This window comes from Anopheles arabiensis, chromosome 3 (genome assembly GCF_016920715.1).
Source record: "Anopheles arabiensis isolate DONGOLA chromosome 3, AaraD3, whole genome shotgun sequence".
Lineage (NCBI taxonomy): Eukaryota > Metazoa > Arthropoda > Insecta > Diptera > Culicidae > Anopheles > Anopheles arabiensis.
Genome location: NC_053518.1, coordinates 3,619,422 through 3,646,394, shown reverse-complemented (window position 1 = coordinate 3,646,394; position 26,973 = coordinate 3,619,422). Strand labels below are relative to the sequence as shown.

General features: G+C 49.0%; 7 protein-coding genes and 1 long non-coding RNA gene across 13 annotated transcripts; 4 read left to right on the top strand and 4 right to left on the bottom strand.

Moving 5' to 3' along the window:
* The first annotated feature begins 31 nt into the window (after positions 1 to 31).
* On the top strand, positions 32 to 913 carry LOC120903566. The gene is made up of 2 exons (XR_005739616.1): positions 32 to 662; positions 758 to 913. It is a non-coding gene; the product is annotated as an uncharacterized LOC120903566 (long non-coding RNA).
* A 1,072-nt stretch (positions 914 to 1,985) lies between these two features.
* On the bottom strand, positions 1,986 to 4,216 carry LOC120903562 (glucose-6-phosphatase 3). Of its 2 annotated transcripts, none has more exons than XM_040313074.1 (6): positions 3,751 to 4,216; positions 3,495 to 3,659; positions 3,241 to 3,426; positions 2,885 to 3,179; positions 2,694 to 2,809; positions 1,986 to 2,606 (listed from the first exon to the last, which is right to left on the bottom strand). In XM_040313074.1, exons 1-6 carry the CDS (start codon positions 3,756 to 3,758, stop codon positions 2,372 to 2,374), a joined length of 1,005 nt encoding a protein of 334 aa, XP_040169008.1. In that variant the 5' UTR covers positions 3,759 to 4,216; the 3' UTR covers positions 1,986 to 2,371. The 2 variants fall into 2 exon arrangements, with proteins under 2 accessions (XP_040169008.1, XP_040169007.1); XM_040313073.1 differs by having other exon boundaries at positions 3,755 to 4,212.
* Positions 4,217 to 4,464: 248 nt separating this feature from the next.
* LOC120903557 (histone-lysine N-methyltransferase eggless) lies at positions 4,465 to 9,399 on the top strand. Its single transcript, XM_040313064.1, has 9 exons — positions 4,465 to 4,867; positions 4,977 to 5,441; positions 5,507 to 5,856; positions 5,942 to 6,074; positions 6,133 to 6,273; positions 6,335 to 6,621; positions 6,713 to 8,732; positions 8,835 to 8,992; positions 9,119 to 9,399. The coding sequence occupies exons 1-9, from the start codon at positions 4,750 to 4,752 to the stop codon at positions 9,323 to 9,325; spliced, it is 3,879 nt and encodes a 1,292-aa protein (XP_040168998.1). The 5' UTR covers positions 4,465 to 4,749; the 3' UTR covers positions 9,326 to 9,399.
* Positions 8,748 to 10,796, bottom strand: LOC120903561 (MTRF1L release factor glutamine methyltransferase). The gene is made up of 2 exons (XM_040313071.1): positions 10,066 to 10,796; positions 8,748 to 10,002 (listed from the first exon to the last, which is right to left on the bottom strand). Exons 1-2 carry the CDS (start codon positions 10,663 to 10,665, stop codon positions 9,541 to 9,543), a joined length of 1,062 nt encoding a protein of 353 aa, XP_040169005.1. The 5' UTR covers positions 10,666 to 10,796; the 3' UTR covers positions 8,748 to 9,540.
* Positions 10,797 to 10,860: 64 nt separating this feature from the next.
* LOC120903565 (protein C10) lies at positions 10,861 to 11,906 on the top strand. The gene has a single exon (XM_040313079.1). The coding sequence runs from the start codon at positions 11,150 to 11,152 to the stop codon at positions 11,498 to 11,500; it is 351 nt and encodes a 116-aa protein (XP_040169013.1). The 5' UTR covers positions 10,861 to 11,149; the 3' UTR covers positions 11,501 to 11,906.
* On the bottom strand, positions 11,877 to 15,472 carry LOC120903560 (FAS-associated factor 2). Its single transcript, XM_040313070.1, has 2 exons — positions 12,844 to 15,472; positions 11,877 to 12,771 (listed from the first exon to the last, which is right to left on the bottom strand). Exons 1-2 carry the CDS (start codon positions 13,990 to 13,992, stop codon positions 12,601 to 12,603), a joined length of 1,320 nt encoding a protein of 439 aa, XP_040169004.1. The 5' UTR covers positions 13,993 to 15,472; the 3' UTR covers positions 11,877 to 12,600.
* Positions 15,473 to 15,564: 92 nt separating this feature from the next.
* LOC120903564 lies at positions 15,565 to 16,488 on the top strand. The gene is made up of 3 exons (XM_040313078.1): positions 15,565 to 15,722; positions 15,794 to 16,132; positions 16,205 to 16,488. The coding sequence occupies exons 1-3, from the start codon at positions 15,651 to 15,653 to the stop codon at positions 16,373 to 16,375; spliced, it is 582 nt and encodes a 193-aa protein (XP_040169012.1). The 5' UTR covers positions 15,565 to 15,650; the 3' UTR covers positions 16,376 to 16,488.
* Positions 16,489 to 16,596: 108 nt separating this feature from the next.
* Positions 16,597 to 21,167, bottom strand: LOC120903558 (dihydrolipoyllysine-residue acetyltransferase component of pyruvate dehydrogenase complex, mitochondrial). 5 transcript variants are annotated; one of them, XM_040313066.1, is made up of 7 exons: positions 21,065 to 21,167; positions 20,480 to 20,711; positions 19,853 to 20,043; positions 19,186 to 19,587; positions 18,362 to 19,049; positions 18,129 to 18,284; positions 16,597 to 18,057 (listed from the first exon to the last, which is right to left on the bottom strand). In XM_040313066.1, the coding sequence occupies exons 2-6, from the start codon at positions 20,608 to 20,610 to the stop codon at positions 18,155 to 18,157; spliced, it is 1,542 nt and encodes a 513-aa protein (XP_040169000.1). In that variant the 5' UTR covers positions 20,611 to 20,711; positions 21,065 to 21,167; the 3' UTR covers positions 16,597 to 18,057; positions 18,129 to 18,154. The 5 variants fall into 5 exon arrangements, with proteins under 5 accessions (XP_040169000.1, XP_040169002.1, XP_040169003.1 ...); XM_040313068.1 differs by lacking the exon at positions 21,065 to 21,167 and adding an exon at positions 20,803 to 21,007 and having other exon boundaries at positions 16,597 to 18,069; positions 18,127 to 18,284; XM_040313069.1 differs by lacking the exon at positions 21,065 to 21,167 and adding an exon at positions 20,803 to 21,006 and having other exon boundaries at positions 18,362 to 19,001.
* Positions 21,168 to 26,973: the final 5,806 nt, after the last annotated feature.

Below are 26,973 nucleotides of genomic sequence, written 5' to 3'. Positions count from 1 at the left end.
CCCCGTTGCTGCCCTGTCAACAAGTGTGCGGGTTCTGTATCGATCAAAGGGACCATAGTACACGAGGAACACACACACACACTATCAGATAATTTGCAGATTCGATCTTGTAACTTGATAATGCATTGAGTAATTTGATTTACTCGTTTGACTAATTTTGTAACATGATTAATACGATGGAGCGGGATGACATTTATGAATCATCAAAACACACCTGTGATTGCCAGAAACGAACTGAACGGGGCATACAAACAAAATAGTCGGTTACGACCTTTTTTCATAATCGGTCCATCATTTTCAGTGCATTTGTTAGCTACGTATCGAACGAATGTGATTTCGCAACCGTTGCGAGGTGACATGCGAACAGTTTTATAGCCCTCGTCGTAAACCATCACTGGACAGATAATTCGATCGGTGGTATCTATAATTGAGATATAAAACTATATAACCTTCGGTGGATATCCAACAGCTTGAAAGCCCATCGAGATAATCCACATTATGGCGCGATACTGTAACGGTAGCAGCGGAAACGCTCGCACAGTCTGCGTCCAATGTCCAAACATCCGACAGCGAAATCCAAGCCAAGAACAACATCCAGTTCAGAAAGGCAACACCGAGACCCGCACCCGAACCAGTATGCACCAAGAACCAAGAGTTGAAAGGTACAATCCACCGTGGTGATTAGATTTGTCGTTATAGCCTGTAATTAACAGCTCATGCACTTTATTAGAAACTTCTGCGTTGCTTGTCGTTACAGGTCGCTGTCGCCGGTATTTATGGCTTTCTTCCGATTTCCTGATGGCCTCGCCCCAGCACTGCCACCAGGGTGGAGCAATGTCGCAAACGTGCAACGGTGCAGCTAGAGTGAAAACGTAAATTAATTTCTATTAAAAAAAAACTATCCACAACGGCAGCCGCTGTACTTTGGACCGAGTTTTCCGCTCGTTTGCGCTCGTTCAGCTTTAATTCTTTGTTTTACGAGGCGAAAAAAAGGGAATCAAACAGCACCCACACAAACGTCACGAACGTGCGGATCCGAATGGGGAAAGACATTGGCATTGATTTTATTTATGGCCGCACGGTAACTGCTCCTCTGTTGCGGTCAGTGCATTGCAGTGGTCAGATTACGAGCCTGCGCGCGCGCGCCCATAGCGATCGTTTCTGGGGAACGTCACTGCACCGCCTGAGACCGGTTCTCCAGGGACCAATGTGCCCGAGCAGCGTGTGTTCGCTTACCTTACCTTCCGTTCGTCATGGTAAATCTTGCGAACCAGTTCAACGATTCGCAAAGTGCTGGCAAGAGCAACATATCCCGTCCACACTCATTACTCCACCTGCGCCTAGCATAAGTGGTCGGAAATGGTCGCGCTGGAAAGCCATGGGCCAACGGAGCACCTGTGCAGGCCAACGGGGACCGACGGCAATACATAATTTCAAAAAGGAGGCCACACGCCTTACGCCCTCGGCACGATGTCATGTTCTGTTCCGCAGTACGGGGGCAGGCTATTCTACCCGACTACACCCGTATCGTATGAGGTAACTTTAAGAATGGGGTACTATCTAACACCTTCCCTTGCGTGCGACGGTAACAGAAGAAAAAGATATCGCGAAACGTTTGATCCAGCCCTACCAAGAGACGAAAGGTAAGCACGCTCTCTGGACAACTTTTAGCGTGGCTTAAACTTGCGTTGCAACCATGTCATGTTCAAGGTTCTGTCCGTGCGTAACACTGCACACATAACACGAACCGAACCTGGCGGTACGAATGCAACGCGGAAGTGGTTTTCAACAAACTGGTACCAGAGATCACCGAAAGGTAAGATTTCACAGATGATGTTTTTTTAAGCTTGGAATTGATTGGCTTCTTGGGTTTCACTCGACGACGAAACCCTTCCCGCTTTGTTCTGTCTCTGAAAGATTCATACTTTACTCTATCTCTATTTAAGCACATTTCGGACCATCTAAATCAATATCGTAGTCATGGGCGAGTTTAACAAGCAGCATTTTTTGAATATTTTATGGAAAAAATACCATAATAAACAGTTGTTTTAGAATTTAGAGATCAACACGAGCAGGCGTTTTATGTTGTAGGTGAATGTAGTTGTGCGAGGCATTTGTAGATTCACTAGCAGTTGTTGTGTAGTAGTTGTTGATTGCTGGTGGTGCTACCTTTGTCGGTAATCTGTTTGAGCGCGTTTTATCCTCTACTTTGCTACGGTTGTTAATTGATATGTGATGGAATGAAAAAAATGCATAGTGCATGCCGCCGGGAAAAAAGCGTTTTCCCTGGCAGTTTTTCAGGCTTTTCGATGCTGTTTAGGAAAACGACGCTTAATAGCTTACTTATTAGCGGCTGTTTATGCTGGTGCTGTTAGTTCGATTTAGATTTGGTTCTCTCGCTGCGCGACGCACGGATATCTTGGCCGGCCGCTAGTGCCGGTACCCAGCGCAGATAGGCATACGTGAATAGGAAGTAAAGCAGGAAGCTGTATAAAAAGTACACAACCACACCGAAGTTGCGCGGCGTAAAGTCCAATGCTATCCATTCGAACGCCATCATTGCCATTACCATAGGAATACTTAGTTTTACGTTGAGCGGTTTAGCTCTGGGGAAAGGCAAGAAGTACACCGAGACCAATGGGTGAGTTAATAGAGTTACTGTTTTTTGCATATGTTTGCTGGCTTCGACTTACTTTTGAATAGGTCCTACCACCGCCAGTGCCAGTAGTGACCCAGTAAGGCGAATTGCGCTAAACACTAGTGTAGTGGTTGGCTTCAAGTAGAACGGATCCTCACACCACTTGAATGCCTGGTGAGTGTATTTAAACCGGGGGTTAGTTGGTGTTAGTGAACTATCTTTGAAAAAAATACGTCTTCTACTTACCATCTTCACCGCCCACTGCGGATCGATCCCCAACAGCTTTTGGGCCCAGTATAGGGAAAGCATCGCCAGGCATATCAGCACTACAAATCCCACTCTTCGCTTGCCCGACTGCTTCGCAATGTATTTTTCAAGCCGATGGGACAGACACACCTTGCTCATAAGGATTCCCAGCAGTATTCCGAAGATGCACTGATGAAGGAAATGGCATCCGAAGTACATGCGGGAAATCGATATGAAAAACAGCGTGCTGTAGTAGACGAAGCGCAGCGACACTCTGGCGAACCTTCCGTACTTCCTGTAATGAGGCTGAGTTAACTCTTCCCGTCTTGGAGGGTTTTAGTCCCGACTAAACTTACGCTAAATATTCCTCTAGAACTGAGAATATCACAAATAGGTAGGTCGTGGAGGTCATCAAATGACCGGACGGATTACCCGGGCTTGGTTCGCAAGTAAGCTCATTCTGATAAATCTTTGGACGGTTCAGGGAGGAAAACTCCTTCGTCTCGTTCAGCCACCAGAAGGGACGATCTTCGGCGAGTATCCTGCAAAGAAAAGAAACATGTGAAACTGTGCAGCAAAAGAACCACAGGAAGCTACGAATGTGCCGTACCACTTGACGATCGTGTTGGCGTACTCCGTCAGCAATACACTGAGCAGCAATTTCGAATAGAGCGTCGTGCTGAGACCAGCTACGACCGGTATGACGGTAAGAAATAGCACCTTCGGATCGAACGCCTTCGTAACGGCTGCCAGAAAATCTTCATACTGAGAAAACCTTTACCGCAACACAAAACAAAGCAGAATGTTCGCTTAGTACCGGCATGCCTGCGAAAGGGCTGGTTGGGGCTAGCAGTCTCGATTCTTACTTACACATCCTGGACGTAAATGATTTGGTAAATCTCACGCTTTAACAAATAACCGTACAGTTTCATAACTAGCCCTAGCAAAGTGGGTTACCAGTGTGGGTGTTGCTGCCAAGTGCTAATGCTTTGCCAACACCCATCAACAAGCGCGCGAGCTATGACAACTTGATTTTTGTGTGCCAATTTCCGAGAAGACATCCAGTACCCGACCAAAGCAGAAACAACTATTTCTACGTCCTAGTCCTAGTAACCGGGGGAAATAACCGGAGGGGGAACTAAAAGAAGGGATGTTTCGTGCCGTAACGAGGAGGGAGAAAACAAGGCGTTCGAGTGACTCGGGAAGACAACAATTTCTAAAATATTGGCAGGATAAAAAGGAACAACTTTTTGACATCGAAAAATCAATACAATCTCCGCCCAGCCATGCGCACCTGGTATGAAGAGCATACCAATCGAAGGAAATTCGTTGAATTTGTAAATACAGGGTTACTATTGCAGCGATTTCGTGGCGGTGGCAACCTCGGGTCGATTTTCCACGAGGATTGTTTATGTATTCTTGTCTCAAGTGTTATTTTCATCGTTTACTACTTTATTACTATTGTTTAAAATTCTACTGTTTCTTCTAAAATTGTGTTTGTTTTTATTTCGATACCTATTTGCGACACCGGTTCGGCAGAGTTCTCACGTGTAGACGCACCTGAATAGCTTACACCGAGCTGTTTTGTGTTGCACTCAAATGTCAAACGCAGATGTCAGTGTGTTGGTGAGAAATGCACTGTGAACTGGCCTGTATGGCCGGGACTGTTGTTTGGTACACGCTGAAAAAGCATCATTTGCATTGTGCATTTTGCAAGAGTCGCTGTTATTGAGTTTCGGAAACATTGCTAGAATATTTGTATAACCCCGGTCAAGTGTCTCAACCCTGGCATGCATTCAATTGTTTGAATTAATTGTGATCAAACGAAGAAGCATTCTGAACACACGATTGATTAAGCTGAAAAAATGGACAAGGATACCAATCCGTCCGCCATAATTTCCCTCGAATCGGACGAGGAGATGGAAACCAATGCTGAGTCGGAAGCGACTACATCACAGCCCGAAAAGGAACCAGCAACTAAAGGTAATAAGGTTTGCAGAACACTTCCTCGGAATGACTATTCTTAACCTTACTTTATTGCTTGTTGGAGTTTTCCTGCCCTTCCTAAACGTTTTGTATGTTACTATTACAGAATCTCCCAGCACTGAAAATGTGCCAAGCCCGTCGAAAGCTCCTGATAATGCTAGTGTTGTAGAAAATGCGAAAGATTCCGAAATAATATGCATTGACGATGATGAGAAGGAGCCTAGCGTACAAGGGACTCCTGAAGAGAATGCACCGGAAGAAGCTTTGCCAACTGCAGAACCCAAGTCACAACCTGAACCAGTTGCAGAATCGCAAGCGGAAAAAGATCCAGACTCGCAAGCTGGAAAAGAACCAGAATCACAAGCAGAAAAAGAAACAGATTCGCAAGCAGATAAAGAACCAGAAACGCAAACAGAAAAAGAACCAGGATCAGAACCTACAAAAGAACAAACAGCACCAGAACCAGAATCTGAATCTAATGTCACTGCACCACCCCTGGAAACGGAAAATGCGATTAATGATGGAGATGTAGAAATGCAGGAAGTGGTCCAAAAGGAGGATGAAGAGAAAAGTAACGCCAAAGCATAGAATTTCCCCATATCTACGTTTGTATCCTAAAACCGTATACACTTTTAGTTTCAGATAGTCAAGCAGCTGACCCGCCAGCACCGCCAGCCTCAGATGAATCGCAGTCAGTTGCCATGACGGATGCAAATAACAAGCAAGCTGGTGATGAAACTGCAAACGAACAAGCAGACAAGCAGAACAAGCAGCAGGAACCCGTCGTAACCAATGGCAACGCTGATCAGCCGAAGAAGAGCAAAAAACCGTGCGCACCCAAATGTTGCAATACGGCGTGCAAAAAGAAAAACGTACAGTTTTGTGATGCTCCCGAGTTTGCTCTGAGCTTGTACAAAGTCCCTCACAGTATTCAAGTGCAGCACTTGTGTTACGATTGCTTTGAAGAGGCGGTTTCTCGCTACGAGGTAAGATGTGCCTGAAGGGGTAACAAGTTCAATTGGGATTTTTATGAAGAATATGTGTTTTGTTTAATTTATTTAACACATGTAGACACTGACCGGATTGCTGGTAAATCATCAACCTTTGCTATTGCACGACAACCAGCCGGACGTGGCGGAGATACTTATGGTGTTGGATAGCAGCGATGAGGAAGACGAGGATACAGTAATAGAGCGAAAAAATGGTAAGCATTCATAGCGAATTATGTATCCCGTTTTACGTTTTATGAATGTTCACTCTAGAGCCGGCCCTGCCAGCCGAAGCGGTCTCGTTGGTCGAATCCGATCTGGACGATGTCATCTACAAGTTGTATGGTTCGTTGTGCTTAGACCAAATTAAATGGTCAAACTCGATCCTGCTGCATGAGGCTGAACAAAATCAAGGTACGGCATTTTGTAAATGACAACTTAGGATGAAAGATTTAACGTGTGCTTGTTTCCACAGCAACTTCGGACCGCATCGAAGCACAAATGAAAACGTTAAAATCGGCATTTCAAGACATTCAAAACAATATCTACAGCGTTCGCACGACCAAGATTGATAAGCCGGAGCTCATAATCGAGGACGATGCAACGAGTGAACAAATTGCCCACGAACGCTTCCGGAGCATGTTGAGCAAAACGGAAACGCTACACCGGGAACCGGTTCAGGTGGGCAGCCAGTACTTTGGTGTAAGAACAACCGTGCTCGCCAGCTGGACTGAATGTAAGGTGCTGGAGGTAAAATCGGATGTAAGTATTGAAACCCGTAATCAGTCAGGCAGTTCAGTCGCGTCGCTTCCATTCCTTAAAATCGCTCTTTATCTCATTCTTTCTCCGATAGATGTATACGGTGCGTTTTCTAACCGGCGACCCGAAACCTACGGTCATTACGGCAAAGCATCTCGCATACACAACGCCTCCCAACGTGAAGCTGCTGCTTGGAACACGCGTAGTCGCTCGAACCAGTTCCCCCACCCAGGACGGACTGAACCGTACGTTTTATGCGGGCACAGTGCTGGAATCGTTAAGCAGCTACAACAAGTACCGGTACCTCATTGTGTTGGATTCGGGCCACCCGCAGTACTCGCCGTTCACGGATGTGCGCGTGGTGTGCGATCAGTCCAAACACGTCTGGGACGATGTGCATCCCCACTCGCGTGAGTTCATTAGAAACTACATGCTGAAGAGCGGATCGGTCCGCCCGATGGTGCAAGCGCACCGGGGCCAGCGAATGATGGTCGAGATCGACGATAAATGGTTCCAGGGCACTGTGCTCGAAACTGACAGCAGTCTGGTGCGCCTTTACTTCTCGGGCATGGAGAGGAAGGAGTGGATTTACCGTGGCTCGAGCCGGCTGGCACCGCTGTACCGCGAGGTGAGCACGGGCCACGCACCGAACAACAAGTTCTCCAAGTTCCAAAAGCGGAACGAACCATCGATCGAGTACATTACGCTGGAGGACGACGACAGTGAGCAGCCGCCGGAGAAGAAGGCGGCGACGGTCAATCACCAACCAGCGCCCAAGATGGAAATACCGGACACGCCGAACCGAGCGAAGGCCCGCAAGAGTACGGCAAGCCGGATGCTCAACAACCACAACAATAATAATGTCCCCGTGTCGCTGAACCGGAACACCATCTACATCGATTGCGACCAGAACCAGTCGAACGGTAGAACGCTGAACTACACGACCAAAAACTATCGTGGGCCGCGAAAGTTTGTACCGCACAACTGTGGCCCGAGCTGCCCGTACAAGGGTGCCAAAAACTTACGCTCGTACAATCTGCTGGCCCGGCCGCTGATCACTGGCTGGGAGCGGCACAAAACGGCCGCGCGGGGCCAGAAAAAGTCCGTCGTGCTGTACCGAGCGCCCTGCGGCCGGCGGCTGCGCAATATGGCCGAGCTGCACCAGTATCTGCGGGTGACCGATTCCCCCCTGAACGTGGAGCACTTTGACTTCGATCCCGATATCCGTGCGCTGGCAACGTTCAAAGCGGAAAACGTCTTCTTCGAATGCACCGATCTGTCGTTCGGGCTCGAGCCGATGCCGGTGCACTGCGTAAACAACTACGACAACAAGCAGCCGCCGCCGTGCGAGTACTCGACCGAGCGCATCCCCACCGAAGGCGTCAACCTGAACCTGGACAAAGAGTTCCTGTGCGGGTGCGACTGCGAAGATGACTGCATGGACAAGAGCAAATGCCAGTGCTGGCAGCTGACGCTGGCCGGCGCCAAGTACGGCTTGAAGAAGAACCAGGACATCAACACGGTGGGCTACCATTACAAGCGGCTGATGAGCCATCTGTCGACCGGCATATACGAGTGCAACGTGCAGTGCAAGTGCAAAAAGGACAAATGTCTCAACCGGGTGGTGCAGAACTCGCTGCAGACGAAGCTGCAAGTGTTCAACACGCACAACAAGGGCTGGGGCATCCGCTGCCTGAACGATGTGCCGAAGGGTAGCTTCATCTGCATCTACGCCGGCCATCTGCTGACGGAAGAGACGAGCAATCGCATCATCGACATGAGCGAAGACAAGTCGGGCGACGAGTACTTTGCCGATCTGGACTTCATCGAAACGGTGGAAAAGAGCAAGGCGGACTACGAAGCGGAAGCGTACCAGTCGGACAGGGAGGACTCAACGCCGGCCGGCAATGCGAACGATTCGGACGCGTCGGAGGATGCGATCGAGAATGGGACATCCCCGTCGACGCACGACTCGGACGAGGAGTACACGACGAAAAGCAAACCGAGCGGAACGGTCGTCAAGACGCGGGCCCAGCTGCGAAAGGCCAGCACTACGGAGCGACCGAATGCGGCCATGTTTGGCAAAAAGTCATCCAACGACGGTGTAAATGATGGTAAGCGAAACAAGCTTTATGTGTTACGAGTAATATTATTGCTTTGCACGAAAGGCATATTTTGTTTCTACACTCATTTTGCCTTTGGCTTTACCTACACAGAGCAAGAGTGCGTCAATCTGATACCGAATCCCGAGATGGACATGGACGCGTCCGGCGGACCGAACGATGAGTCGCTGTTCCGCAAGCTATACGGCGAAAATGAGCATATCTTCGTGATGGACGCGAAAAAATCGGGTAACCTTGGCCGGTACTTTAACGTGAGTAGAAACGGCGCTGCCTTTACCTCCTACGATGCAAACGATTTAACTGTCTTTTTCTTTTATGTTTTGGCTACATTGTGCCCTTCCATCTCCGCCGCCCCACCCCTCCCTTCCACACCGCAGCACTCCTGCGATCCTAATCTCTTCGTCCAGAACGTGTTTGTCGATACGCACGATCTGCGGTTCCCCTGGGTAGCGTTCTTTGCGGAGCGTAACATTAAAGCCGGTACGGAATTAACGTGGAACTATAACTATGACGTGGGTTCCGTCAAGGGAAAGCATCTAACCTGCAGCTGTGGCGAAAAGAACTGCAAGGGCCGATTGCTCTAATAAGTTATTCGTTTCTATACGAGAATAAAGCTTTTTTCGAGTGTAGCCAGAGGAGTAAGGCTGCCAAAGAGAAATAGATAGATATAGAGAGAGAGAGAACAATGCCATACCATGCCACTCGAAAACGTATAATTCAACAGACATGTTGACACTTCAATTATCTGCACTATGTTCCTGTTTATGCTCAACTATTCGGGCCCGTCTCGCCCGCCCGTCTATAGCTTAGCAATTTCCACGAAGCGATCCTTCTGAAACAGATCCTTATACGATGCCAAAAACCGTAATCCCATCAGTTCACCGTGCTTCGAGAGAAACTCCTCTATTATCGGTGGATGTGTGCTGTCCACCTCCAGCCACAGAACGCCATCCTTGGCCAGATGTCGGCCCGCTATCCGCAGGATGGCCTTTATCACAGTCAAACCATCGTTCCCGCCGTCCAGCGCGCGCAGATCCTCGTAGATCTTCACCTCCGGATCGAGCGTGGGAATGAGCACCGACGGCACGTACGGCGGGTTGCTAACGATCATGTCGAACTGCTGCCCGCCCAGCTCCGCCGGCAGATCGTCCACCACTTTGTGCTTGAATATACGCAACCGCTCGTGCAGGCCCACCGTTTCGGCGTTCTCGCGCGTCAACTCACACGCATACCGGCTCTGGTCGATCGCGATTGCAGAGGACTGTGTGCAAAGAAGAGGAAATTAAAGGCCTGGCTGGCAACAAAATAACACCATTCATCTCACCTTGGGGGCGTGCTTCAAGAGTGAAAGACTTATTGCGCCCGTACCACATCCGATCTCCAGAAAAAGCGTTTCTCGCTGCGTGTCCATCTGCTGCAGTATCAGCTCGACAAGCTCCTCCGTTTCCGGGCGCGGTATAAACACCGGCGGCACCATCTTCAGCGTCAGATCGCGAAAGTCCCACTCGCGCACGATGTACTGGATGGGCATGCGGGCCAGCCGGCACTGGCAGAGCTGTTCGATTTTTGCCATCTGCGCTTCGTTCAGTGCCGAGTTTTGATGGTTGCCCACCTCGCCCGGCCCGGACAGGTCGAGCACGTGTGCAATGATGTTGACGATGGACGTTTCCGGCTCGGGAATGCTTTCCGACTCGAACCGCTGCATCCACCTTTCCTGGGTGCCCCGTACCGTGCTGGTAGTGGTGGTGGTGGTGTTGGTGGCTGAAAACAGGCTCGTCGGTGCGGTAAAACCCGCGCTGCTACTGCTAGGGCAGCACAGTTGGAGTAGCGGCCCGTGGTAGTGGGCCGTTTGGCCAATGCCGCGTGCAAGCATCTTGACGCCCATCCGTGCCGCAACCCGTGTGGAACTCGACGACAGCAACATCGTGCGCGCGTGGTGTGGGCGAAGTTTGTGCTGAAGCGAAAGCCGTAAATTAAAAGGTCGAAAAACTCACAATAACGGTAACGGGTCGCGTTTCATCTTTGCGCAATCGATCGGTACGGCGAGCAGTTCGCAATGTTTTGCAATCAGCTGACAAGTGTGCTGCAGTGTTGCCAGTGTTGGATAAGTTGTTCGTGTTTCAAATGCAGTTGGGAGAATTTGTGATTGTGTTCCCTTGGAGGTGATTTACAATAAATGTTTTCTCTATTTCTATCGTAAATTAAAAGCTTCATAAAAATATCCATCAAAATAATTCAAAAATCAACTGATAAACTTGCTGTCTGGCAGCACTGGCACATCCAATGATTTGACAGCTACGCTTCAACACACCAATACAGCCACGCCGAGAAAAAGCAAGATTGTTTATTTCTTTGTGCAGTGGACAATAAAAACAATTCCATCGCAGCAGTCGCCCGTTCACCACGCCATGTCGTATCTATCGAATTTTAACGCCGAAACGGGCAAAACCATACTGGTGGACATCCTCAAAACGGTCAACCAGCCGGATAACTCGAAAAAGCTCGCCGAAGCCAAGTCCAACTCGGGCAAGGAGATGATCAAGATGATGCAGAACGTCTTCCCGCTGGTGATGCAGATCCAGATCGAGGTCATCAAGGACTACGGCTTCCCGGGCAACCGGGAGGGGCTGGTGCAGTTCGAGCAGATCATCCGCGAGTTCGAGCGGGAGGAGGTGGACATTGCGCGGCTGCGGGCCCAGATACGCTCGATCTATCTACCTCCGATCAACATTAACAGCACCAACGACGTGCTGATATAGGACTGTGGCCGTCTCCAGCGAGACTCCCGGAAGACGGTGCATTTAAGACTGAGGATTAGGACGGTCGGACGGCCAGCGAAAACCCTATACAACTGCCAGTGTGTAGTATTAATGCAGCGAAACCATATTTACGGTCTAATTTACAGTGACGTGGCCATGCGGCAGAAGTATTGGATAGTTCCAGCGTAAGGTTAAATGGTCCTAACGTAATGGTTTTCTATACTTTTATTACTCTAACCTTACTTCATAGCTTCCTCCGTTTTTTTTTTTAAATTATTATAAGTGATATCTTATTTACATCGTTCTTGCGTATGTATTGCGAACAAATTGTGGCGTAAACCAGACAGTGCCCTAAACGCCATTGTGTATTTTATGGTTCAAAATAAAAGGAAATAAATCGATTTTATTCACGCGTATTCAGTTCTCTATACAGCCAAGCCGTACGCCATAGAGGGCGATCTTCAAACGAAAGAACCCATACAGCGAACTGTAAAAAAAACATTCGATAGAGACTATTTATGCTTCTGTATTCTAGCTGAATGTACAGTGTTAAGAGTTTCACGTAAGCAACAAATAAGTATTCACAATTACTACCATTTGGTATTGTAAACGTTCCCCTTTTCTCTTTCTCTCTGTCACCGCGCGGCGTCCGCGTTGGCCACCAAGTCTCGTGCTTTCTCCACACAAACACACTAACACACACACACACAAGTTGTTGCGCTTCAAGCTTAGAAAACGGATCTTCTTAAAAATTAAACGCCTTTTTTCTCCGATTTGTCTTGCGCTTGCTCTCCTCCTGCACCGTTTGCCTTCGAAAAGAACGAGAAAAAGGAATCGCACTCACGGTGGCCGTCTACTACAAGGTATATATGTTGTAGCTGCGGGTTCATCCGTTGCGCCATCCCCACGACCATCGCGAGTTGAACCCCCCCTTCAAATCTTCCTCCTGTCCGCCAGTTGGCAGCTGGCAGTGCGCGAGTAGCATTAACGGTTCAAAAAGCAAATCGGTGTTAACATCGCGCAGTGTTTGCTTCTGCTGGTGCCGGTGGTGGTCGTGGTGGTGGTCGTGATGGTGTTCCGACAATCCATTCTTTATCACACTACGCCTCCAGATCGGCGACGAACAGTACCTCGCGGTTCTTCAGCCCCGACAGCAGCAGCGTCTGTCCCGGCTCGTCGCCCGAACACTCGATCACGCGCTTCGGGAAGTTGGTGGTGATTTCGAACGAGTCGGGCGCATCCGGGTGGCAGAAAATAAAGTGGTAAATATCCTGCAAAAGAAGCATGATCGAAGCATGATTAGGCGCGGTTCACGCTGGCTGGTGCACCCGGCGCGTTCTTACCCTCATTGTGTCGGTGCTTCTAAACCTTCTCTCTAACCGCAGCCCGCTCGGCAGCTTGAACACTATGCTGATCGTGTCGGGCGCACCGGCTTCCGGTTCCGAAGGCACTAGCTGGGCCAGATCGAGCTTTAACCGTTCGATGTCCTCCTTGCGCTGCTGCTCGGCCGCCTGTTCCGCCTCGATCGCGGCCTGGATGCGCATCGCCTCCTCCCGCTCCTGCTGCTTCCGGCGCTGCTTCTCCTGGTCGGCCTGCAGCGAGCGCTGGTACGCTTCGTCCTGCTGCTGGCGCAACGTTTGCGTCAGATCGCGCTCGAGCCGATCCTGGCGGGCCTGATTGAGCCACACCTCGTTATCGTTCACCACCGTGTCCATCCGGCGGATCAGCTCCTCCGCCGAACAGTCACCTTCCAGCCGGCCCATAATGATCATCTTGTTCGCCCGCATGCCGATGATGAGCAGGGTCGGGTGCGTACGGACACTGACCGTGGTCGCCACCCGCTTGCCCTCGTGCGAGGCCATATCGCAGCCCCAGAACAGCATCCGCCGATTGACGTACTCGATCACCAGCGGGTCGGACAGGGCGCCGCGACAGAACGCGACCGCCTCGGACGTCGCCTCGGAATGCAGATAGACTAGCAGGAAGCGCAGCTCGTTCTTCGCATCGTTCAGTGCCTGCGAGTACGTGCCCTGGTAAAACACCGGATGCTCCGGGTACTTTTCATTGTACGTTTGAATGAACTTCAGCACGTCGCCGAGCGGATCGGCCGGAATGCTTTCCTGGTCGCGGAACAGCCCCAGGATCGACGACAGCAGCGACGAGAACGCGCTGCACCAAAAGTTAACCATGTAGTTAAACATGTACCCGATCACGCCCGCGATTCCGCCCGGCTCGCGCGACGGGCTGGTCCGGGCGCTGGAGAACACGTGCTGCAGGAAGCGATCGTTAATGACGGCGGGCGCCCGGGACTCGGTGGCGTACGCCGACGGGCGCCCCTCGCGTATGTTTAAATGCTCCTGAAAGGCGATCTCCAGGTCCCACTGGTGGCGGATCAGTATGTCGCGGCACACGTTCATATCGTCCAGCCCGGTAATGTCCTGGAACTGGAGCACCTTTTCCGTCTGCTCGTTCGACAGCCCATCGTTATCCATGCTGGTGGTGCTGGTGCGCTCGTGCCGTCGTTCGGTGGTCGTGCCACAGCCGTTTCGCCCGAACGCCAATCGTTTCCGCTTCGTTGATGGATGGCCGTCTGTGATGTGTGATCACCTGTGCTAACAAGCTGCGTACGGTGGAACTACCACTCCACTGCCACTCCACACTTGCGCTGCTCTCTTCTGGCCAACAGAAGGGCGGATTGACGGGTTGGAGCAATATTTGCCACCACTTTTTTATCAAACAAACATCCAACCGACTCGGGAGTGTACTTCCTCACCAGCGGCCTCTTTCTACTCCTCTTCTTGCGGGTGTGCAGCAGTGTTATCAACGGTGGCCTCGTTACCTTTTCCCCCTCCGCAGGCTGTGTCTTCGCACCACTTCTCCTTACGTAATGTGGCAAGGATAATGGGACAGGAGTCGATCACAAATCAATGCGAACCGTGGCAACGGACAGGAACCACCGTGCGGAATCGGTTTTGGTGTCGCACCGAATCGAGCAAGTCGAGTAATCGCTGCGATTGCACTCCTCTCCTACGACGACTGCCTACCGAAGAGTCGCCCCCGTTGGCTAATCCGTCCGACCGACTGGCGTGTGGGCAGTGTAGAAAACTGGCACCGAAGTGAAGCAAGAGTCGTCGGTGCGCAGAAGACAACCTTCTTTACGCCAAACAAACCGAGTGCAATGTAAAATTCTACACAATGGAATAGAAATCACTTTGCTTTTTCTTTTCTTTTTCGTTTCTAAATTGCTAGATTTAGAAATTTTGACAAAAGTTTGACAAGTTGTACGACAACGAAGCGGGTACGTGTATGTTTCGCTGTCAGGTGCGTTGTCATGTTGCGTTGACAGTTGCGATCAATACACTGCGCGTAGTTTGTGAAGGAAATTGGAATGCGAATGAGTAGAAATAAAAGAAATAGTTAATCCTGTGCTATTTTAAGGCAAAAATAAATAAAATGAATAATTGCAAGTCATTTAAGCGCATACGACACATTTTCTGTGTCTAAATGATTCTAGTCGCAACCAGTTGAATGTTTTCCAGCCACGGCGATACTTCCCAGTGAAAATACTGAGCCAATTGTACAAGGCGGTGGAAAATTCAAAATCTACACAACGCTTTTTTTTGGACTGAAAACATGTTTTGTTGGCTATGTTGGTGGAATTCGATCGAAAATAACTGAATTCGGAATTAGGTATTACAAGATCAACGTGTTTATAGGATCTCCATATCCACCTTCTTGGAGGCGGTCACTGATCGCTATGATCGCAACTTACAACTGACCGATATATCTCGAACGAATGTTTCGAAAAAACGTGCCTGGCAAACCATACAGACACTCATCAATTATTGGTTAATATATTAATCAATGTAACCGAAACTGCTCCGTCCCGTTTCAACAGTGCGAGCACGTGCGCCTAATTCGATAGTCTACGCATAAATTACAGCTCTACGCAAATGCAGTATGCCATAGCGTTTACGCAAATTTTGCACCGTCATAATAATGACTATATCCGAGGAGCGGCTGTTGAAACGAAAACCAAGCCCTTCCGATACCTTCTGATAACTATAAAGTGATCGGCACAACTGCAGTGAAGCTCAATTTCACTACTCACCACGAAGCTGGAGGGTAAATTCACTTCCTTCTTTGAAAAATGGCTATCAAAAGGTGCACCTTGCTGTATGTGCTTATCATTTGTGGTACCTTTGAACTTTCTCATGGATTGGTAAGTAGCGCGAACAGCAGTATCAGTGTGGAGAGTGTAAACGTTTGCTTAACTTCACCGCCAACCTGCAGCGTGTCAACATGACCATGTTTTCCAACTGCCAAGACGTGAAGCTTGCGTACAACGAAATGCCCATCTCGCTGGAAACGGTACGCTTTGATCGTGATTCCGAGGGCGTTTGCGACACGCTGCACGCGGAGTACGAGGTGCGGGAATCGTCCGACGACGTCGAGTGGGAACTGATCATCACGACCTACCAGTGTGAACAGCAGACGGCGAAAATTTGTCTCGACAATCCGAAGGAGTACATTGAGCCGATGCACTGCGATCGGTTCCATTCCGACGACAGTGGGCCCTGGTTCTTCATTGCCAGCTCGATGACCAACGGTGATCGGTGTGGCAGGATGACGGTAAGTTTTTAATTTAGTTACAGAGTAGCTGTTTTGGAAGGTCATTACAATCTCTCTCTGTTTCATCGACAGGGTCGTTACAATCTCGATGCTGCGGTGCTGAAGATCAAGTACCTGGAGCAGTACATCGCGATGGGCAAGGGCACGTATCGCGTACGGATGCTGTTCCACATCCCTGGCACCAATCTGGACACGCTGAACGTGCGCGGCTGCTGCGAGATGGACTTTGACGTGATCGATTGAACGTGCGATCGTGGTCGAGTTGCTCAAACACGTAAATGCTGAAACTGTACAAACTATCCACATTAAATAAGCCACATCTCGCTAAGCGAGACGGGGAAATGGGGTTGCAAAAACGCCGATTGTTATTCTTCCACCTGGTTCACACATTGATCTGTTTTCTTTGCGTTGAGTTTCTGATTGGAATAAGGTTCCTTTGCCGCAAAAGAGATACAATTCCGAAGTAAGCTCCGATAGGTTGTTGTATTTGTATCCTGTATCTTGCATTTTCTAGTACATATTTCATACGCCTGGTTGACTGACTGGTGGTGGTGCTTTGTTTTAAACTAAAATTTTCGATTCTGTACGATCACAATAATTGTTTTGCTCAAGATTCAAATACCAACTGCCTGGTGCGTGTGGTGTGTGCTTTATTGTCTCGGCGAACAACACAACACACTGGGACGACGACGAAAACGAACGACACATTCAAATGAGCGCTTTGGGGCTGTTACAATTAAGTGCCTTCGGTGAACCAACGGTAACCAATAAATAAATTTGATTTATTCCTCGATGTTAAAAATAATAGTAGCGCAATAAAACAAAACTATACAATAAAGATCTTGTTCAACAAGCAAAACATCAATTATCATTATCAAGTGTCGTCTAAATTTGTCCCCTCGTTAGTATTTTTTGTTTTGTTTACGTTTGATGTCTTTGTGTCTTTTCTTCTGTTCGCTCTATCTGTGGCTCATCCGCGGTCTTTCAACCTCCAAGACTCGACCGATGTGTTGGTGGCTTTAGGAGCGCTGTTTGATAGAGGAAGATGTTTGCATGACTTTTTCGTACCAATTCCAATTCCAACAAGCGGCTGCGCGTCGCGACAGTCACGCTCGTGGCCGATTTCATTGCCGAATTGAAGAAAGAGTAGCCGATAAGGAAGGAAGGGTGGTGGTGATGATTTTGTTCGCTTTTCATTGGCTTCCCGGTCTGCCACACACTCACACTCGGGGATGCGCAACAAACATATGAGCAGATCTCGTATTTTAATTGTGATGCTGTTGTTGTACGGGTTGTTTCCTTCTTTCAGTGCAATGTTTCCCCTCCCTGTGTATGTGTGACTACTATTCAATAAGCATATATAATATATGAGCGGTACGGCCCTCTGTTCCTATTGTACAACGGTATAACGTCTCCTTCATTCTCTCTGTCTCTCTATGGCCTACACTATGAACAGGTAATTGGTTACTTTCGGCAGCATTTGCAGCTAAAAGTGTCCTGCGTTGCTCGTGTATTGCTCGTCAATCTCGGTATGGAACTATTAACTATTTGGTACATAAGTATGCGATGTAGGGGGAAATCCGTTGCTAGGGAGGGAAATCAGTCCATCATCATCTTCACTGGTGGTCCGATGACCTTCTCTTTTCTTTGTTTGTTGCGTTGCGTTGCGTAGCGTTCGATATAGGACGCGACACATCCTGGGACGAATGAGTGCAGTAATTATGCAACTAAAGCATCAATACTTTTCCTTACCTTTGGCCACTGGCTCTGGCCACTACTAGTAGTATGTTTTTTCTATATCCACTCTTTCATGTATCATCCTCCTTACTTGTGTGTGTGTTTCGCTCTGGTAGCACCCCCTGATGGAAGATGGACATTCGTTTCGTTTTTTCTTTAATTTTGCTGCCACAAGGCAAATAGAGGGCCTACAAGTACAAGAAGAATAGTAATGATCACACGGGACACGGGAATGCCCACAAATTACAGCAAAACTTACCGTCGAAGAACACTTTTTACAACACTTTACAGCAACATCGAGTTGGGGTCTTCCAGGAACTGGCGGAAGTACTGCAACCAGCGGGCACCGACAGCACCATCAACCGTACGATGGTCACAGCTGAGCGTTACCGACACATAGTCACTTTCCTTGAAGCTGTTCCGAGTGATAAAGAAAAGCTTAATCAGTCACAACCTTTCCCCTTTGCATCTGCATTTGCATTACAACATTACCCCTTCTCTGAGTCCTTGTCAGGTACGAGACGTTTCTGGGTGCCACCGACGGCCAGAATGCACGACTGGGGCGGATTGATGATGGCGCAGAAATGGGTCACCCCGAACATGCCCAGGTTCGACACGCTGAACGTGCCGCCCTGGAACTCCTGCGGCTGCAGCTTGCCGTCGCGCGCCTTCGCCGCCAGATTCTTCACATCCTTGCTGATGTCGGCAATGCCCTTCCGGTCGGCCGAGAACACAATCGGCGTAATCAGTCCCCGGTCGGTCGACACGGCCACCGACACATCGACCGCGTCGAACTGACGGATCACCGTATCCATCCAGGCGGAGTTCGCTTCCGGCACCTTTTTGCAGGCCATTGCCGCCGCCTTGATGACGAAATCGTTGATCGACAGCTTGACGCCCTCCTTCTCGAGCTGCTTGTTGAAGCGGGCCCGCAGCTTCGTCACCTGATCCATGTTGACGTCCACCGTCAGGTAGTAGTGCGGGATGGTGGTCTTCGACTCGAGCAATCGCTTCGCAATCACACCACGGATGTTCGATACCGGCAGGTCGACGTACGCCGCACCGGCAGGGATGGAAGCGGCGGTAGCAGGCGCACCGCCGGCCGATGGGGCAGCACCGGCCGCTTGCATACCTGCAAGATCCTTAGACGTTAGTGAACCAAACAAGCCGGATCCTTTGCCTTTTTCGCGGTGGGGGAGGGAAGTATGACGAGAAAAAAAGAAATAAAACGAACGGAATGCATGCGGCGTTAGTCATGACGTGTTTGCTGCTGTGTTTGTACCAAAGCTGGTTAATGTGCCGGAACACCGTCGTACCTTCCAATCGCAAACGCTGCTGCTCGGCAAGCTTCTTCGCCATCGGGCTGGCATAGACACGGGGTCCACGCTGCTCCACCGCAGTCATGGGTTGAGGGGCGGCCGCCATTGGTGGCGGTGGGGGTGCGGCAGCGACTGGCGGTGGCGTTGGTGTTGGTGGGGCGGCGGCCGGTGGTGGTGGTGCGGGAGCAGCCGCAGCAGCCGGTTTAGCCGCACCTCCCGTATCCTTGTAATCCTTGAACGCTGCCACGTCGGCCTCATTTTCAACGATAATGCACACCAGCTTGCCGATGGGGACATCCTTCTGGCCGGCCGGGACCAGGATCTTCGCCAGGTAGCCTTCCTCGGGCGTCTCGAATCCCATGGTTGCTTTGTCGGTTTCGATTTCCGCCAGCAAATCACCTACGGGGAAGGGAAAAGCGTCAGATCATTGCACAAACATCATCATCACTTCTTCGCCCCTCTTCGCTGATAGCTTGGCAAGCATTCGAGTGGATCAGTCGGATCATGCGATAAGGTCGGGTCGACCGAGCGCGTCCGATGCACAACCATGCTGGCTGAATGTCAGCAAGGTCATAGGGAATATTGCAAACTACGCGAAGCACGGCACGCCGTATTCGTATGCAAAGCTGCATTCGTTTACTACACCAAGTAAACATAAACAAACCTTCATTCAGCTTGTCGCCCTCCTTCTTCTCCCAGCTGACGATAGTTCCGAGCTCCATCGTGGGCGACAGGGCCGGCAGCAGGACCTTCGAGTGGGCCGGAAAGCCGCTGCAATATCCGCGGACAAAGTTCGTTCTCCATGTCACCTCCTTCAGGCTGCTGCGACCGTTCGATAAGTTGTTGTGCGAGCTTCTAAAACAGCAGAATAGACAAACGAAACGTTCGCAAAAATCAGTAAAGCTGCATTTGTTGTGCAATTGCAGCTGATTGCATCAATTATCTTTCGGTAAACATCGTCACACAATCACACGCACATGCACATGATGACGTTTTGCAAGCACGGCCTCCCTCCCTCCCACCCGCTGGCGCCTAGACAGTGAGTGGTGAGTGGGTTGCTTAGATTACACAACATATCGTATATCAAAACCAAGGCCACACTTCCACCGCACTCCAAACAGTCATTTGTCCTTCCCGGAGGGCAGGCGGACACGCAATGGCACGTGCCATTATTTCACCGGTTGCTTCCAGACGGGAGCAGTGTGCAAACCACCGACAAATTCACCGATTTATCTCGTTTTCCGGAGATTACATAACCAACAGCGGCAGCAGTTCGGCGGACGGAACCTACCTGCGGTGGCCGGCGGCTGATCGTTTGGCGCACTCACTGCTGAGCGAGCGGACGGCAGTTCCTTTCAGTATTTTGCGGACCGATCCTTGCAGCAGGAGATTCTCGTTTCGTACGATGATTGTTCGTAACATTTTAACGGCAGTGGTCCAATCGCTTCAAGCTCTGCACGACGACTGAACTACGTGTGTGACGTGTGTGAGTGTGTGTGGATGTTGCGTCCGGCCCCCAGTCACTGTCGAAGTAAAGGACGAAAAAGGTTAATATTTCCACTGCCAATAGAGGCGCCGCGCGGTTGCAATTTTGCCAAATATCTGTTCACGCACGCACACACAGCTTTGTATGGAATATGCTGGAAGGACGAGATTTTTTACTCCTTCACTTTCTGACCGACCGCGGCGACCTTGGCGATGAAAGTGTACGCGGAACAACTTCTGTGTCGGTCTGTACCGCAGTACCGAGGCAGTGATAGGGCGGGATAATCCGATGCACGTACCGCGTACAGTGCGTCCGTCGGAAGGGATTAAGGGAGTGGGGGAGTTTAGCTAACTCTAAATATTCATTGATAAATAATTATTATCAATTTACCTGAAACGAGAAAGATGTACAGAAATGCTTGTGTTCCTCTCGCTGCGAGAGCTGTCAAACTTCGGGGAAAATCGTGCCGGGATCGGGAGGTTGGACCGCGCTGGTATAAACCATCTGACATTACTGGTAGATTTAAACTGCAATAATCGGTACGGTACGGGTAACCGTTACAGGATGGAGTAACGATCGACACCAATAATGAAATTAGTCGTATTTCTCGAGAAATGCTTATTTTTTGTAACAATAACATAAAGAAGCAAATTAAACAAACTTATATAAAGGGATTTATGTTAGACACCTCCTGGTTCTGTGAAAGCCAGACGTTATTCGCTTCTAATCTTCGGGAGGAATCTGTTTTCGACTTGGAGCATCGCGTAGGTCAATACATTAAGAAGAAGGTATTATTTTGACACAGACTAATGTTCTCATGCAGCAAAAATCCTTTCCAGTTTATCTTTCTTTTCCTATTTCGGATATGTAATGATTATTAGTTGACCTAGGATAACGATGAATGAATGACAAAGTTTTATTTAGTGTTTAGAGTGTACCTCGTGAAGAAAGTCAAATGTTATGCTGCTCTGTTGGTTTGATAGTATCGAGTTTAGTATATTATTTGTACACGTCATGAAAATCTATCTGTGATATGCTTTTTACTTTTTACATGCTGTTTCCTCGTGCATATGATTTTTAAGTTGGTAAATAAATTTAATATGGAATAGTCAGATCAAAGAATGAAGTATTAAAGAGACTTGGCCATAATACGACCAGTTTACCATTAAATGTAATAAGAGGTTGACTCTGTCATTATAGTTTTCATTTAAAGCCTTCATGATCATCTTAAGGTCTTCTTAAGCGGAAATTCAACTAAAGATTCTCGTTCTATTAAAATCATTGCAAAAACATACATATTTGTATGAAAATAGTAGTTTCATTCTCATCCAAGCTCCATTCGAATAAGCACCATTTTGAATTCCACGACTTTTCGTTGCTTCTGCCTGTACCAACCATCGTACGCTGGCTGATTGCTGATTAAGTTGTTAATACAGCCCATACTTTACTGCTTTATCGAAGGTACGTTTACGTACAACGCGTTCGGGATGGTACAAAAGTACACCACCTCAACGACGAATTAACAACGCAGTGCGCAGTATGAAACGCGCCGCATTAAACCGAATCGAAATTCGGCCCAAAACATTCCTGCAGAACGGCGACGAAGACGACGGCCGCACTTAAGCCAATCGAATACGTGCCCCGTCCACGTGAGGTGGAGTTTGTGTGTGTGTGTGTGTGTCCCAGGTATCAGGCTGGACTCCGAAATTACTCCGCCTCTATGGCCCCAAAGGGCTCGCTCGCCAGCTTATTGTTATTGTTATTTGTGCCTCCCCGGCTCTGCTCATACCCCATTCCTCCCTTCGACGGCGGCACAAACGTGGTGGAATTTAATGCCTCTCTTGCGCCGTTTTAGCTTCTTCGCGTTTTGATTATAGGCATTTACCTGTGCCGTTTATGTATGTGTGTTCTTCCACACCGATCCTGCCCAGATGGGCCGCGGCGTGTGGTGATGGTCCTCGGTGGTACAATCGATTGGGAGGGAGGAGGGCGCCCGTACCTACCCTTACCGAACGATCGCACGGACTGAAACGGGCTCGAATCCGGTGCCGCACCCAGCAACGGTCACGATGTTTGATTTATCAATCGATTTCCCCTCGATCGTTCAGCAAAGGTTTTCGATTGCCGTCGTTTTTCTTTCCTTATTTCTTCGCCTTTGCCTGCATGTTGCCCTGTGCGATCAATAATAGCAATTCGTTATTTACTGGCCATTATGTGCGTTTGGAGCAACAGTGCTCGATTGTTTGGCGCTCTGCATGGATTTGGCATTTACACGGGCCATCGAAGTAGGCAAAGGTTTGTGCCAAAAACGCTACGCTTTAATTGTTTGATATTTTCAAGATGCAGTTTTGTGGTAGAAAATAATCTATAAATTTTATTATTTTGAATTTTGTAAAGAAAAGGTAGTTTTTAACAAAAAAGTAAGTTTTTAACCGTTTTTTTAAGTATAATAATAAGACAACGAACCTAACCCTTCACTGTCAAACTGTCTACCAATGGACGCAGGCTCCACAGTAAATGGTTTCACACAAAACCCACCACCAGAATGGCCCACCCCAAATACTTCCCTACCCGGCCTCGACCCCTTGCGTGGAGTCAGTCTGCGTGGGGCTACATGAAAAGAAGCGCTCAACTGTCCGTCCTTATCTGTTCCGCTCCCCATTTTGCTCTCCAATTTCCTCCCCAATCCATCTCCCTTCTTCAACACACACACATACATACAAACAGTCACAGTCGCGCTCTGTCTCTCGGCTCGATTCCCGGGGGCGGCTATTGGGGCGGCTGCCATTCCACAGGACCACCGGCTTCTTTTCCCGAATTCCTGCACCGAATGGACTGTGTGGTACACGCGTTCTTCGCGACTCTCACCATCGCGGTGCTCTGGGCACCATGGTATTTCCTCTCCCCTTTTCGCATGCTCGTTTGCTCTCTCTCCCCCCACAGCAAAGGGAGGCAAAACATAAGACATTAGAGACACACTACTGTGCATTTCCCACGCTGTTCCCGGGCGGGTTTTATATAAATTTTTGTGTTCCCCCGCTCGCTGCTATTCCGTTTTGCTTTTTTTTTCTCTCTCTCTCTCTCTCCATTCGTCTTTGTGCCCCATCCCCCTGATGTTGCCTTGGAGACACACACACACAGGATCATATGCCCAGGCTACTTCGCTGGGCTCTGAAGCTGAGCTAGATTGCCGATCCACCGGGAGGCGATGGATTGGGGAGCGAGACTTATGCAAACTTTTGGACTGGACGATTTTGAACAACGTCTCCAGAACGTCGCCGTCGCCGCCGTCGAACGAGCTGTTGGTGTGCAGAATTTCGCCTCCGGCTAGCGTATCCTCCCTCGCCTGCTCTCGTTCTTTGCTGCGCATTTTATTTTCATCCCGGCTCTGCCCCGGCATAAACGGTGCGATTACTGACTGGGGCTGGGCGCGTTCGGCCGTGGGAGGATTGTTTGTAGCGCTGTGTGCAATCCTTTCCCGGCTTCGATCCGGGCGATTACCGTCACCCGTGTACTGTTGCGCGCAGTATCTCACCCGACGACAACCACAACGACGACGCGGCGACGAAGACGCAAAATCAAACGCGACTCGAATCTGCGCCACTGCAGTTCGCGATCGCCCCCGGGAGGACCTTGTGTACCTTGTGCACACAGCCCGTCCGCTCCCTCCCCAACCCATATGGTCACGTCACGGGGAGGACGATGGCAGGCTAAGTGAGCTGATTGTTTGTCTTCGCATGGGTTTTGGTCGGGCGTGGGTCCTCGCGGTACCGAATTTGGGCGTGCGGTACCGGCGGTTCCACTGGCGGTTCCACTTCCACGACCAGAGCGCAAAGGAACGCGCATTCCGCGCATGTTGCCTCCCCCTTTCGCGAAGCCTTTTTTTGTGTGCAGGGCTCGATTTTTCCTTGTCCTTTTGCTTGAGCGTACATCGCGAAACGAAATTCCAACGAATGCCTTGGCCGTGTGTCCGCGGCGATGCCGGACGGACGGGCGGACGGGGTTGCAGCGTTAAATTAAAATGTGCGATCTCACGGTTGTGTGTGGCTTTGCCCTCCGTGATTGTTGTGTGCGTCATTTTTTTTCGGGTGGGCGCAAAGGAAAGCACCACGATAAAGCGAACAAAACGGTACAGAGTAAGAAGCTTGCGAAGAAACAGGGAAGGGGGCTTTAAATGAAGGGGAAATAAATGTACGTGTGAGTCTTGAGCAGTACGACATGGCGCAAATGCAAATGTAACGTAAAAAAGTTGCTGAAATATATTGTTGGTTTGAAATGTTTTTTAGAATATTTTTATAATGCCTTAGAAGCAAAAAGAGAAGAAACTTTTGTCATTGTATCCATAGAGTTGCTCAAAGGAGCTCAATTTCATCATATTGATACTCGTGAACCTACTCAACCAACATTGATTAAGTGAATTCATTCCTTACATTATTCTACCTTAATTACAAACACTAATCAATGGACTAAAAACTCCTATTCCGCTCGATACGCTCCCACATCTATTGATTATTTACACCAACTCTACGCCCCAGCCGTTTTAGATGACGTATTTAGCCTAGCTCTCCCGGGCACTGGCTCGATCACACCACGCTTGTTTTAAGCGATATTTAATAACAGGTCAATTATGCTATAATAGCACCCACTTTGCAGCCCCTAATTGTGTGGGATCAAAGCGCATTATGAGGTGAGTAATGTTTAATCATTCCCACTCCGCCTAGGCACAACGCTGCTAGCCGCTGGTGCCGTTTTCGATCACTGCGACCTGATGTAACGGGTTTTCTCGAACGAACACGAACACGATCGAGCAACGAACCAGCCCAAAAGACACGCTTCTTAATCAGAGTTTTCGTTTCGTCAACCCAAAAAAACAAAGCCAAAGCTTTAGAGAAAAAAAGCGACAAACAAATAAATCTTTAAGCCTCTCGAGTGTGTAATGAACAGGGGGAAAAAAGCGAATGTGACTGTGAGGATGGTTTGCGTTAATGCGAAATGAAACTATCAGCCTCCCGCCTTCGATGTTTGATTACAAAATGGCTCAGCGAAGGGGGCAAGTAGTAATTTGGGCAGTCACAATTGGATTGAGAGAGAGAGAGCGAGAGAAGGGGCAAAAAAGCGAGCTGAAAACCACAAAATAACACACAAACAAACGGGAGACTAATTTTCTTCCGTCATAAATCATCATCTCGCTAAGAAGTCCCTAGGATCGCCCTAGGTTGAAGGGAAAGAAGTTGGTCGTGATAGTTTCGTGTGGCCTAGTCCCTTCAACCTCGGTCAACCTGTGCCATTGAGATGGGTCGCTCGGTCGCTTCGTTCCATCGATCAATTGTGCAGAAAGAGCCGGTGGTCTTTAGTTTATTGCCTAGCTTCTTGAGATTATGTGATCGAGGGGGGTTTGGTCCCGAACGCCCGGCGAAATGGCGAGCTTTTCGGGGGGTTCGTTGCGGTTGATTGATGAGCGTCTAGGAATCGCGCGCTCGCGCTTATGTGTGTTTGTGTCTAGGAATCGATGGGAGCGAATGGTTCGCCAGGCTTGACGTAAAGGAGTCAAACAACAATGGCAAAAGACGTACCGCGATCGTGGTACATTATGCACATTCCCTGGGATTGGGGGGCGTTCGGGACACCTTGCCTCGTGTGCCAAATCTTCTCCCGCGCTAGACAAATGGGGATCCTGGTGAAATGGAAGAAGCATCAACAGCAGCAGCAGCAGCAGGAGCAGCAAAAAAGGAGCTCATACCCTACAATTTAAGCCAATGGTTCGCTTTTTTTTCGGCTGTCCCATGATGGTGGGAACCGTTTCGTTTTGTTGTTTAATTATACGGCCAAACTAATCAGGATGATTTGGAGCCAAAATGAAAGGCTTTGAAGGTGGTGTTGGTGGCTCACCGTTTCGACAAAAGGGGCGCAATGTAGCGTGAGAGCTTTCGCAGCTTTTCAGGCCTAAGGTTTAGGCGATAAACGATTGGCATTTTGGGGTAAAAGGATCTGCCCTACGGTCATCGTCTTGTGAGGAGAAGGGTTGGTAGTGGTTTGCGATGAAATGGCCATTGATTGTTTGGTGATTTTGTTTAAGCTCTAATGATACGATTTATATCATTAGCCTAATTTTGGGGCTTCTTCATCTGAAGTGTTTGATTTATGGGTCGGAGAAGCGTTAAACTTTGCGATGCAGGCTGAATTAGCATACCAGCATTGTGATTTTACATTTTATGTGCACAATACTATAATTGAAATATTGCACTTACTCAAACTTAAGCTGTAACATGATCTTGTGCACTCCCCACGCCTTATTCGTA